This window comes from Parasteatoda tepidariorum, chromosome 7 (assembly GCF_982258835.1).
Source record: "Parasteatoda tepidariorum strain Cologne lab strain chromosome 7, Ptep-v5.0, whole genome shotgun sequence".
NCBI classification, from domain to species: domain Eukaryota; kingdom Metazoa; phylum Arthropoda; class Arachnida; order Araneae; family Theridiidae; genus Parasteatoda; species Parasteatoda tepidariorum.
Window position 1 is genome coordinate 113,545,018 of NC_141761.1, and position 14,643 is coordinate 113,559,660.

General features: G+C 27.6%; 1 protein-coding gene and 1 long non-coding RNA gene across 2 annotated transcripts in view; one reads left to right on the forward strand and one right to left on the reverse strand.

Annotated features, from left to right (window-relative positions):
- The window catches only part of LOC107442328 (zinc finger Y-chromosomal protein), a 90,779-nt gene that overhangs the window by 19,341 nt on the left and 56,795 nt on the right, over positions 1 to 14,643 (forward strand). Inside the window, exon 2 of the mRNA XM_087168930.1 lies at positions 604 to 8,728. Within this exon, the coding sequence (XP_087025056.1) occupies positions 8,465 to 8,728 (264 nt within the window). The 5' untranslated portion in view covers positions 604 to 8,464. The remainder of the gene's footprint in view (positions 1 to 603; positions 8,729 to 14,643) is intronic.
- On the reverse strand, positions 11,605 to 13,602 carry LOC147807406 (uncharacterized). The gene is made up of 2 exons (XR_015435681.1): positions 12,704 to 13,602; positions 11,605 to 12,585 (listed from the first exon to the last, which is right to left on the reverse strand). It is a non-coding gene; the product is annotated as an uncharacterized LOC147807406 (long non-coding RNA).

Genomic DNA, 14,643 nt, shown 5'->3' on the forward strand with positions numbered 1-14,643 from the left:
CCAACATTTATAGGAAAAAATCCAGTTGATTTTATAAAATAATATAAATTTAATAATTTTTGCATAATGTACTAAATATTTCACATTTTAGGGATTTTTAAATTATCAAAATAAAGGAACTGCAATATTATCCGGTTATGATTGACATTAAATGAATTTTAAATGCTATATATTATGTTAACTCACGAATAGTAATAGGCATTTCATTCTCAGATAGTTAAAATATTTTTTTTAATTAATTTAGAAAGTGATTTCTGAATAAAAGTAGACTGGATATTTCAACAAATAAGTTTTCAACTGATTTCAATGAATAAAATTCGTTTCATTATATATTAGCAATACTTATTTAAATATTCAAGCAAGCAAAAATCCGTACAAAAATTCGATTTCAATTGGAATTTTTTTAGGAAACTTACTCAATTGTAGGGATTCTTCTAAAATGTACCAAAACCAAGAGAATTTTTATTAGACCAGGAAAAACTGGCAAAATCTAGTAGAGTTGGCAGCTATGAATATATTAATTTGTCAAAAATATATATATATTTTCAACATGTACTTCTATTACATAGTTGTTATATTTAAGTATGTTATGCTATATTGCAGGTTTTGTATTCCATCTTCACCAAAATTTGTTCGACTGCACCAAAATACAAAACGAAAATATGATCTGCAAGCTTTATAGTTGCCAAGTCTGTGCTTATCGTTCCACAAAAATTACTGATATGAAAAAACACGTCCTAATACATACTGGTGAACGACCACACAAATGTAAATTGTGTGGTAAATCATTTACTCAGAAAAGTAATTTACGAAGTCATATGATAACACACAAAAGTAAACTATTACAATCTCAGTTGTTGTAATATTGATGATCTTAATAAATATAAAATTTATATATCAAGTCAAAAAAGTAATTTGAATTCATGTGATAACTCAGAAAAGTAAATTAGTACTTTCCCAGATGTTGGGAAATTGCTGATCTTTGTAAGCATTAAGTTTATGGCAAGTTCGAAAAGTAATTTGTGAAGTTATGTGATTACTCAAAAAAGTGAACTATCATGATACAAAGTGTCAAAAATAGAGCTCAGTAAACATGCTACTAAAAATGTGTACAAATAAGACAAAATGGTTATGATTTAAGAAAATTATGTGCTTTACTTTCAAAATCTTTATTTTTGTGCTTTTTTAAAAAATTTAATATATTTGTAATGATTTCTATTATATATTTGTGTGTAGCCATTTATTTATTCATTACTTCTTATCAGAAATTGATGTAATTCAGTATCAATTCTACAACTATTACAGCTGGCTATTTTATTATTAATATTTTTAAATTGGCAATATGAAATCCTTTTGTGTGAACAGGTAAGCCGAAGAATTAAAAGATTTCTAAGCTTTAGTAGAATTTAGAAACTTTCTAAGCTTTAGTAGAATATATTAACTACAAAACGTAGTTAATATATTTTAAGCCAAGCAGAGAAATTTTATGAAATTTGGAATTATTTCCTTTTAAATATGCTTAAATTACATTCCTTAACACACAAAAAAATGTTTTGTCAAAATTAAAATGGGGCGTATATGCACCATTGACCAAAATAGTGGACAAACTATTTAGTTGAAAACAAATTTGTAATGAATTTTAATTTGTTTATATAACTTGCAACTTTAATCATGTTGAAAACAAATGATTAATCCCTATTAAAATAATTATGCATTTACTAAAAGTCAAATTTGTCAATAACTGCTTCAAGTTAAAAAACTAGCGTTGTTGGAAAAATTCTCAACAGAAAGTGTTTACTCCAATTAAATTATTAATATTTTATAGGCATCTTCATAACCCTTGTCAATGGCAAAAAATACATAATTAGTGAAAAATGCATGTCACAGAGTTAATAAAAAATATTTAATGAAATGGTGCATTTATGCACCTTTGGTCGAAAATGGGTCAAAGGATACAGATTTTGAATAGTTGCCACTTTTTCATCAAAAATGCAACCTTATGAATATTTTATTATAATCTCAAAATTACTTGCTTTCTAAAACATTTTCTTTATTTTAAAATGTAATGTATAACATATTTTGAGAATTACTTAAGAAGAAATTCCTTACATTATTAATATCAACTGTTTTTCTAATTGTTTAAAATTTTCTATTTTTTAAAAAGTGACAACACTTAAAAATGCTACAACTAACTGATTGAAAAATTTCATAATTTTGTCCCCTACTGTAAGCTTCTAATGAATGTATTGAAGACAAAAAAATTAAGGGTGTATCATTTAAATTAATTATTTGTTGAATATCTGAATATGATCATTAGAGTTGCTTAAAAAAAGATTGCAAATATCAAGTATTAAATCAAGAACAAAAAGAATGATAAATAAAAAAGAGAACGGATAAAAATATTCATTAATTTGTTTTTCCCCACAAGGTTCTGATGCTTATCTGATAAAGACCCTCATTATAAATATCAATAAAAATATACAATTATCAACATTTAATTATAGTAGCAATAAAGTCTGCAATATGAAAAGCCATTTCTCATACATACAGGCAAATAACCTCAAATGTGTAAATTTTGTAACAAATTATTTAAATTATTGTCACATGTGATTATAATTTATATTTGCTATTAATAAGTTGTCATCGAGTACTCTAAAATAAGAGTTGTCATTTTATATTACTCAATTACATAATATAAATTACAAATACTTTTTATCCAAATTTTCCTTTTTTTTTTTTTTTAAATATCTTAATAAACTCATATTTAAAAATATTGGCTATTACATTATGTATAGCTTATTACAGTGAATGAGAAATTTTTAAACTGTTCAGTTATTGAATTTTAATCTAATTTAAACTTTAAAAGAAAGAAATTATTAATTCAAATTAAATATAATACGGCAAAATACTATACTTGCAATGCAACACTACTAATATTATTTGCAATATAACATTTGCCAATAGAAAATTTAATCTAAGTGTTTGATTCATTGATCATTTACTTAAGTATTATTTTAGTTATGTAAGAAATATTTTATTAAAATTTTTTGTAGCTAACAAATTTTTTTAAAAATTATTTAATTAAAATATTGCAATCAAACAAGTATGTTTAAAAAAAATACAGGCTGTTATCAGTTTTATCTATTTAAGAATGAGAATTCCAATACAGTGAATGGGAAATTTTTAAACTGTACAGTTATTGAATTTTAGTCTAATTTAAACTTTAAAAAAATTATTGATTCAACTTTTTTTTCAAAATACCATATTTGCTATATAACATTATTTACAATATAACACATGCCAATAAAAGATTTAAATGAAGTATTTGATTCATTAATCATTTACTTACGTATTATTTTCATTGTAAAATTTACTTAAGAAATAGTTTATTAAAATTTTTTGCCAAACATTTCTTTAAAAAAATTATTTAATTTAAATATTGCAATCAAACAAATAGGTTTGAAAACATTACAGGCTGTTATCAGTTTTAACTATTTCATATTGTTCGTTTCAATATTTTGGGTATTAGTTTTTTAAAACTGTTTATTCTATTTAGAGAAAGTTATATATAAAACTTTGTTTTTTAATGTATACTAACCAAATACATAAATAATTTTTTTTGTGGCAATATTTCTTTTATTTAATTTGGTTTTAATTGTTTTCTTTGATTCTAAAACTTTTTTCGCAAAATTTAAAATGTTTATTTTTTTTATCCCTCTAAATGTTTAGTATATTAATGGATTAAACATTTAAATATATCTTCAGCCTAAATAAATATGTTTTCATTTCAATGTTGTCTATGAAAGTGTTATTTAAATTTTTTTTAGATAAGTTAACAGCTTCATCATTTATCATTATTATTAATATCTGGAACCAATGACAGGGTTGCCACTCCACAGTGAAAATTTGGAAAATACAGGGAATTTTGATTTTTTTCCCCTTATGAACAGGAAATATTTATTTATTATTTTACAAAATGTTGAGCTCTCAAAGTGCAATCTATGGGATATTTAAAAATAATTCAGCTGTGCTATACTATTTCATTAGCTGTATTTTTTTATGTATGTTGAACTGTTTATTTCTCTAAGTTTTTCCAGCAATTAAGTATTAATTATCCTAATATAGCTCACACATTTGCACAGTGATTTTGTGTTTCCTCTTGATATATTGCATAATATATACACTTTTTTTTATAGATTTGAGTGGCAACTCTGGTGCGTTTTTTTTTTTTCCAATACCGTCTATAAAAGTGTTATTTAAAAATTTTCCAGACAAGTTAGCAGCTTCATCATTTATCATTATTAGTAATATCTTGAACCAACAAATTTATGGATGCACATTCTGCGATTACACGGCTTATCACTGTACTGCATTAAACCAACATGCACTTAAATATGAAGAGGAAAACTTTTCCTATGCATTGAATGTGGTAAAGCATTAAAGTTATACAAAAGACTCATTAAAAAAAGCCTTTTCTCAAAACTCAACAAAAAATACAACTTTGTTTTAGTTTTTTTTTTATTACTCTAAATATTTAAAATAAGGCAATTCCCTCGTTTACAAATGTCATATTTGCAGACTTTAAATACATATAGCTAAGTTTAAAAAAAAATTGCTCTAGTATTTTTTTTTTTTTTTTTTTTTTTTTCAAATTAACTCTTGGCATCATTTACACTTCAATTTTTTTAAATCTTTGATTTTGAAATTTTTTTTAAAAATTATGATATTTACTAACATTTGAAGTCACCACTATTTATTTTAACAAAAATTATTAGAATTCCTTGTTGATTTTATATGTATATACTTTTTACTGTCTGGCATTCAAAAATGGTTATTGCTCAAATAATAATGAATCAAAGATTTAAGACTATCCATAGCCTATGTCTTATATACATGTTTATTTTCCAATGAAAACACTACTTTCAATTTTTTAGGCATATCAACAGCCTTGAAAAAAAGATATATCGTCAGTAAAATTGCAAACCAATCATGTTATCCATGCTCGTTCTGTGACTACTTGGCTTGTGACCGCACAACATTAAACAGGCACATCCTTAAACACACAGGAGAAAAACCTTTTGTATGCACTGAATGTGGTAAAGCATTCACTCGGAAATGGAATCTGGACTTACATACGGCTAAACAACATTAAAAAGTGAAGAGATAATTCACCAATCAATTTAACACATGGTTAAGTTTAACGCCAATAAAATTCTACAAGGTGTTCCAAAATTCATGCAAGAAAGTAATTTTGATAAAAAACACCAAGTTTAATTTTCATAAAGTATGCAGTATAAGAGTTTTGTATGAAATAGCATATTGGGTCAATGGCTTTAATTTTGGTACACCTTTTATATTATTCATGGTAAAAAAAAAATTTATATCACACATTTAAAATTTATTTTATCATATGAAATATATATTATTCTCATTTAAAGTAAAAATATCATATGTTCTTAATCAGAGGAATAGTATTTGTGACACTTCCAACATGCAAAAAGTTGTTAAACTATGTTAATTTTATGAAGCAGCAATTTATCTTTCGGCAATTTCAATTTAGGATAATTGAATATTTTTTAACTGATTTAATTTTTATTCAAAGTTGTTACCACTTTCAAAATGGGCTAACATTTTGGACCTTTAAAATTTCTCTTTATTGGTAAAGAAATTTTTTCAATTTTTGCATGCTAGTTATATTTAAATAAATGTAACATTTCTTTGTATTGACAAACTTTCACAGTGTCTATTTTGGTGATATTTTATGAAATCAAAATGCTTTTAATGTAAATATACATGTACTTCTGATGCAATATTAACATTCATTTAAACTTACTGCAAAAAATAATACTTCACAAGCAATTTAGCAATATTAAAAAGAGTTGAGGATGACAAAAGTAGATGTCTTCTCAAAACCACTGATAAGACAGAAGATCCACTTTAAATAAACTCAAACAAAGGTCTCTAGAAAACCATGTTTCCTAAAAAAAAAACTTTCTCACTTTATTGTAAATATTGTAGCCCTATATGTATGAATTTGTTATTTCTAAATCAAAAACCTGCTAGTTTAAGCATGTATATACATACATTTTATTTATATAATATTTTTGTTGTATATTTTAATTTAAAATACACAACACCAATAAAACAGTTTCTGTAAAAAAGAAAGAAAAAAAACAAAACCAAATTGGGAAGATTTGTAAATCAATATCTGCTTCAAAATAATCATTACATGGTGCCAACAAGCACGTGAGAAACAAAAATAGAATGGGTCTAGCTTAAATAATTAAAATCATAGAAAGTTTTAGGCAAGTCTTTTTTTTTTTTTAATTTATTCCAAGTACAATAACCGACATGGCCGTCTTAATAGCATGCAGGGCCCCTATAACATATCATAATGTTTAAAAACGAACTAAAATACTTCACATATATAAAATAAATCATTTTTAAGATATGATGCAACAAATTTAACCACATTTTGATTATCTGAAAAACACAAAAAAAAAAGCATTTTTAAACTATGTATAATCAGAAAAAAAATTTATATGCTAACCAGTTTTAATCCTCAAATAATAAAATTTTCAAAGTCATGGAAGTTAATTAAATTAAATAAACATTAAGGTATAACAAATTAAAATAAATTCAAAAGGTAAGAATTATTTTGTCAAACTAAACAGTTATTAAAACATCTTTCAATGCCCAAGTACCTAAAATTTTCATTGGAACGTAGAAAAATAGATTTCGGTTGCCTTTTTTAAGTTTTCTTGTTAATAAACTATTCAAATTATTAGTGATTGCATGACTATCAATCACTATTTGTAGAAAAAAAATGCACACTTTATGTAGTAGAATATATTTATTTTAAAAAATATATAAGACAATGTTGTTTATTCTTTAAACACAATTTATAAAAAGTAAGATTCTCAAGGGCCCCTTGAGTGCCTGGGGCCCCCGGGCACTGCCCAGGTGTGCCCATGCGTAAAGACTGTACTGATAACTGAATATAGCTCACATGATGATTTCAGTTAGAAAGAACTAGTAATGATATAGACCAGTTTAATTACTTTAAAACACTTAAACTTTGAATGTTTTGTTTTTTTGAAGAGAGGATGCAAGATTCCTTAAAAACCTTTTTCAGCTTCCCGACCGCCCCCCAAAAAAATTTCTTTTAATTTTATACCTAAATAAAAATGCATGTATGAAACAAAATTATTTACATTCGTTTTTTTCCTTCATTTAATTAATATCAAAATTTATACTAAATATTCTCGTTATCATTCATGAAAGATTTGAACGTATTCAAAAACTTGACCCTGATTATATCTCTTTAAAAATTCTCATTACTAATGTCACATGAAAACCAATGTATGTATACATAATTTATATTTCATTTCTATTATGAAACAAAAATTTGATAGCAACTTAATTTTGCAAAATGTCTATTCATTAAAAATATTGTACTTGAGTCATTATTTTATCATATATTAAGTGTACAGGACGAATTTTTAAAAAAAATGTCTCCAGATTGTAATTTATGCTTATTTTCGTTCCCCAATTATTTCACAAGGATTTCTTTTTTGGTACTTTTCCATTTTGACGGCTCAAGCAAAAAAGTTGCCAGTGAAAAGTCACCGGGTTTATGTTAATTCACCTTTTTTTGTTGATGTCTATTTAAAAAAAATGATAAAAAGAAAAGAAACAAATTTTATAAAAATTATTGACTTTACTTGCATTGGCAAAATAGGAAAGTACCATTTTTTTTTCCTTAGAAGTTTTGTGTTAACGACAACAAAAGAGTACTTTATTTTTATGTTAAATTGCGATACATGGTTGCCACTCCACAGGGAGAATATGAAAAATGTGCAGAATTTAAAAATCACTAAAAATAATAGAAAAAATGCAGGGAATTTTGAATTTTTCTTTAGAAACTGGGAAAAATGCAGGGATTTTTATTTTCATCTTTTTAAAAAAGGTAACCACTCAAAGTGCACTCTACAGGATATTTAAGGATGATATTTCAGCTATATTAAACTAGTTCATTGACTATAGTACTGTTTTAAATATAATTTCTTCTTAATATCTTGTGTGCAGGGAATTTTTTTTCCAGATTGGAGTGGCAACCCTATGATAGTAAATTCTATTTTAACTATAGTTTGTCTGTGGTAAGAACTCCCCCCACCACAAAGTCTGAGGCCATCTGCTGCTATGGAAGCAAGAATAGTTCATTTCAGGGAGGGTAGCTTCACTTTTCTCTGGGGCCAACACAATAGACTGCAGAAAAAGATTCCCTTTCTCTCGCTGGCCCCAGCCAAAACCTGTCCTAAACAGTGACCCTACATCCAATAATTATGCCTCGCTACCATGGTCACCACCACGGGTCCAGACGAATGGCTAGGGGAGTTTTAACTTTAAACAAACTATAAGTGCTTAAATAAAAATAGTTATTTCAAATACACTAATGTTTTGAATGATTATTTTCATAGGTCAAACATTTAAAGATATGATGGTATTATACACTTCTACAAAAATGACAACTGATAGTAAGCTCAACTTTAAGCTGCTTCAGTGTTGCTACTGTAAATATTCTTCTCACGATGGTTCGAATTTCAAACGGCATTTACTTACCCACACTGGTGAGAGACCGTATAAATGTCCAATTTGCTTAAAAACATTTGTGCAAAACATTCACTTACAGAAGCATGTAAGATTTGTTCATTGTAAACAAAAATGTTAATAAATTATTTGAGAAGAAACCAAGTATTTCTTATTAAGTCTCACTGTTTAAATTGTTCTCAATTCTACGCACCTACCAACATTTAGGAAATAAAATAACGGAGATTTTACTAGCGACATTTTTTTGGGTTACGCGTAAAGTTTTGATACATCATGCATAATCATGTAAGTCAGAAAGAGAAATTTAAAATTGGAAATAAAATAAGCACTTACATTTAGCGAAGTAAAAAATATCTATATAAATCTTAATGTAAAGAAGATTTTTTTAAACCATTATTTATAATTACTTAAACTACAAACACTCAACATACTGCAGTACTGGCGATAGCACCATTTGTTGAGGAATAAGAGAAGTATTTTTGCCATTAGCAGATGTTTTGTAGCCAAAAATTTTTTATTTTATTTATTCAACAAATACGAAGAAAATATACCGGCAAACACGAGATAGGCATGAATCTCAGGAGACTTAGCAGGCATGATTTTAGACAAAATGCTAAGTTTAATGCATACGAGCAATTTGTTTTAGACATTATCTTATGGATATTTATCTAGACATATTACCTCTCTCGGCTAACTAGTGATTTATATAGCAATTATGATTGCAAGAAAAACCAATCTATAGTTTGACAAACTTGTTACTTAAATGCTATGTTAAAAAGACACTATAACTATTATGACGCTGTTAATTAACACTACAGAATTTTAGAATCGTGTAATAAAGGTATTGCATTGATACTAAAGCCAAAATGCTAAATCAACATAGGAAAAACAAATTATTTTTTTACTGGGGTCATTTTAGGTGTAGGTATTTTATAAATGTTGCAATAGAGCTGCACAATGGGCTATTGAGGATGGTCTCTGAAAAATCCCTGAGGATGATCTGAAGACATGCCATCTCTATCCTCTACAGAGGGGATGGCTATTCCTCGCTGTGTGCAAAGTCTAGCACTTTACGGTAGAACAGTTTAATGACGACTTATACTGCTCAACCTCAGTCCCTACATAGACTGACCACAGCCAGTGATGCTTGACTTCGGTGTTCTACTACTACCGAGTCTTTAAGATCAGTCCTGGTCTATGAACCCTTCACAAAATGTTTTACCTTAATTAACTGTTCACAATATTTTTTTCATCTTTAAATAAGTGTTTGCAATATTTTCACTGTAACAGTATCTGTGCAGAAAGAAACATAAATCAATCTAACCTTAATTTTAGATTCAGAAAATTATAAGTGGATTTTTCATTGTTTCAAAAAACAGGATTTGTCTGAAATGACCCTGCAAATATAACAAAAGGATTATTCGTTTCAAATGATTAATTCTGCAAACTGATGTACTTTGCTGAAGAGCCAGATGCAATTCTGGTTTTGTGAGAGGTGCGAGGAAAAATCTTTATTTATTCAATATTTCCATGAGCCTGTTAAGAAAGAGCAAGAGTGCACAATCTATAGCCTGCTAGCCCACAAAGCCTTTTAACTTGGCCCTTGAATTGTCTTAAATATTATTAAAATATTTAAAAGAAGGAATTTTTTGTTCAGCCACGCACTTTAAAAGTAATAAGTAACTGATTTAGCTTGCAACCTTTCTCAAAGTTTGAGAATTTGACCATTTTGGTGTGAAAAATTATAATTTTTAAAATTTCAATCACGTTTATCACACTAATCTGATACTGTACTAGTAACAAGTTTTATTTTCTGAATTGTGAAAGTATGCTAACTTCTAAGACCACTCAATTACAGAAAAAAAATTTACCAACTTTTCCAGGTATATCAAGTAAATTTTAAATAAAATCCATACCATATCTTATCTATACCATTAAGTTTTTCATCAGAAAACTTTGATTTATTTTATTTTATTTATAATGTCAAACATTAGATTTTGTGAGCAAAAACATATAACAGAATGGGAATTATTTAAATCTAATCTCAATAACTTATTACTGTTATCAACAATTCTAAAATTGGTCATTTTCCAGGTTTTTCTGTAAAAAATTGTAACTTTCCCTGCTTTTTAGAGTTAAAATAAAATTCCCTGACAACTCCATGTTTTTCCTGTTCTCTCTGACGTGTGGGAGCCCTGTAGGATTAATGTACTATTAGTTAAATTTTTTTCCATACCTATAAATTTACCACAAGTGTGTTGTTGTTTTTTTAATTTATTAATTATAATTTTATAACTCATTCATTAAGATTAATTATAACTTTGCAACTCATTCATATTACTTTCACACAGAATCTTAAGTCTTCCTACTTTTTAAAAATCACAGCCGGTGACGAAGTCAGGATTTTATTGAAGGGCAGGCAGTGTCAGGATTTTATCTAACTAAACGACAAAATTACAACTGTCAAAAAACAATTGATAAAACTAATTTGAAATTTAAAATAAAATTATTCTGATAAGCGATGCCATTTTGCTTATGACTTCATAGGGAGTGATATATTAGTTTTCAGATAATAACACTAATAATATCAGGGAAGTTCTTTACTAAGACTAACATTTCTTTGAAGCTAGCAAAGGGATAGGGGGAGAAAGTAAGCAAAATATTTTTCTGTTCAATTATTCCAGAAAGTTACAATAAGTGTCATTTACCATGACATTCTAGTTTTTATTAAATAATATGTTTGTTTTTTTTACTATTTTAGCTGTGAATTTTTTTACTTGTTTTGAAACGGTAGTACACAGTTTTGTAGAATACTATCCAAAATGGTTATGTACCCCATGTTTAGCAAGGTTTTTTTCATTCTCTTATAAAGAATATCAATTAGGTTTCGAGAATTGGTTAAGTGATTACGATAACCCATTCTAGTATTTACTCTTGTGGCAAAACCTCTAAGCAAATATTTTGAATAGTAAACAACAAATGGACATAGAAAAATAAAATGAAATAGGTATTATTTATTTAAAGGTAATTTGACAATTATGACTTTATGGAGAAACCACCTTAGTATCAGATAGATTTCTGACAAGAACAGAATTCACAACTTAATTTTCTTTTCTCATATAATTCCAATCATCCCTATAAATTATGTAAGCAATGCAATCTACATAGGTTCCAGAGTTTTTCCTTTTTTGGTACAGTTTCAGATTTTGTTTAATTATAACCGTCTAGGCATACTCTGTCTTTTAGTATTATCTAATGAGGTATATTATTTAATTTATGTTCACAGTATCCAATCTATAACTTTAGATCAGGTTGACTTAACAAGTCCTAAACCTTGAAACTCTTCTCCCATCCAGTTAATTTGATTGAAGCTAATTGTTCCTGCTACTTTTTGGTTATAAAATATACCAAATGTTAGTCCAGTATTTTTAAAAACAGCATCTTTACAACTAGAAATGAATTCCAAAGTTTTGCTTTCAGTGCAGGGATCTAAACAGGATAGCCACTTTCTTAAGTAAGTCCTGTTTTTATCTAATAAAGAAAACAGTTCTTTTGAATGAGATTCGGGGATATTTCAGTATCGTGATTTGTGGCAGAATAATCGCCAGGTCTTGGCCACTTCTGGGCAGTTGCCCGCTAGAAACTAAAAAAAAATCACAGAAAGGGACCAACTTGAAACGTATGACTCGTAGCCACCTCCAGGCAAACATCTACCTTTTTTATTATAAAAATTAAAAGTTTAAAATCTATTTGGCACCTTTATAATTACAGTTATCGCGACAGATCACGATACGGAAATATCCCCTGAGATTCTATCAACTCTTGAATAGATAAATTTGAATTCAAGTTTATAGATTTAGAAATTTTTGTTAGACCTTTATCATGATTGGGAAAAGAACTGATCGGATGACATACATTTTTATACGAACATCTTTCCATTTCCATCTCTAATGAAAACGTATGAGTACACGACCTCTAGAAAAATAAAACTGATAACTTATTTATTATATGTTGGTAATAAAAGAACTTCTATAGTGTGTTAAAAAAACTGTCACTCGTTAAAACAAACCAATTAACACTAACTATAGTTTACATTTAGGAGTGTGTAATTGCTCAAGACTCAGCTGAACTGTCAACAGAAGTTGACCTGCGACCCATATCCAACTACCTGTTTTGTTTACCAACATTGAATTGTAAGTGAAAGTGCTTAACTTTAATTTGTACCCGTTGCCCTTTATAAAAGCAGAAAAAGTTCAATCAGTAGAAAATAAACTGGAACACTTTTCTTTACTCGTTAACTGTATCCTGAACTTTTGTAGAAAGTAAACAATGGGCACTTCTTAAATTTTCAGTTTTCTTTAAACTTTAAATATATATTATATAACTTGCATTATTTAATATTGTACCTGAATTTTTGTATGTGGTTCTCTTGGGGATATTTCCGTATCGTGATCTGTGACGCCAACAAGATTCGCCAAGGCGCGATTCAACGCAAGCGATCCAGGGAGACTTATGTCTGTGGGTACAACCGGCTGAGCAACTGCGCATGCGCTTGAAATGCTTGGCTAGAATTTAATTTTCACCAAATAATTTCGAAAAGTAACCCTGTTGAAGAGATTGCGCGGAGGTATACATAGTTTGTTGCTTACAGGTGTAATTAAGTGTAATTTCGATTGCTAGTGTAATACTAAGCTCTTTATTTATGATTCATTAAATAAAGTAAGTTAATTGTTTTAAATAATTTTTTTCTGTTTATAATATTGTATCAATGTATTTAGAAGCGTTTACGACATTTTATAATTCTAATTATCTGTGATAAAGTAGTTAAAGATTTCCACGTTACTGAGTTAGGCTTAGTTACATATTTGTTTTCCTATTTTATCTTTGATAAAATAGGAAATGTAATATAATATAAAATGTCTGTTAATAAAAGAGTATTATTTTAAATATTCGGTAGTTTATTCTTTTGCATATTTAAACTGTAATCAATAAAAAAAATTCTGAACTGTTCTAATTCTTTTATGTGTGTAGAAAATATAATAAATGGTAATTATATGGTTTTCAGGGGTCTGTCCACGCCGAATTTACTACCGTTTAGCGGTACGTTCACAAATTCAATTTTAGGAAAAACGGTAGTTTCACATTTTCAACTTCAGGAAAAACAGTAGTTTCACAATACTTTTTCTTAAATTTTTTTTTTATCCCTTAAGAAACGATAAATCCATATTTTTGTGTTGATTTTTTTAATATAAATTTTAATTTTTCACAAATTATGTCTAAATTTTCACAAAATAGGTACCTCTCAGAAAAACCTAGACAGAACCCTGGTTTTAAAAGGTGTCAATGTACCATCATTTACAATTGAAAGGTTATTAACTGTAAATGATGGTGTTTTGACATTATAATTACTTTTCTTTAAGATTATTTAACCGTATGTAGATTCTTAAATTATGATACTTATAAAGATGAATTTATTGAAATTTTTAGATGTGTTTATAATCCCTATTGTATTTCTATGATAAAAAAAATTTGACTACTATGATTGAGCTTACGTAGTAATGTGGTAACTGTAGACTTGTATATCACTTTGAAGTAAATTTAACTAAGTTAATATTAAAGAGCACCATAATAAATCTATCAAATGTTATCTGAGTCTTTCATTGTTTTATTATTGGGGTAGTTTTTACTAAATGATGTATTTAGCGACATATTTTCTACTGAATCTACTTGTGCAAAATTCCAGTAAAGTTAAGATTATTTTATAATTATATATATTTCCAATCAATAATTGATGAAATACCAGAATGTATATAAGTATTGTAAGATTTCTTAAGCAGAGGTTGTGCAAGCATTACCTTTAACTGTGGAGAAGTGATGCAGTTTAGCGATAATCTATGATGCACAATGGCTCAGTGGGGCTTTAGTGAGGGAACTTGTTTATTATTTTGATATCAAGTCTTTCTTTCTATTGCCCCTTCTAAGCCGCATCTTTTGATTTCCACAAACAATTTTCTCGATGTGGAGTTTTTTGGG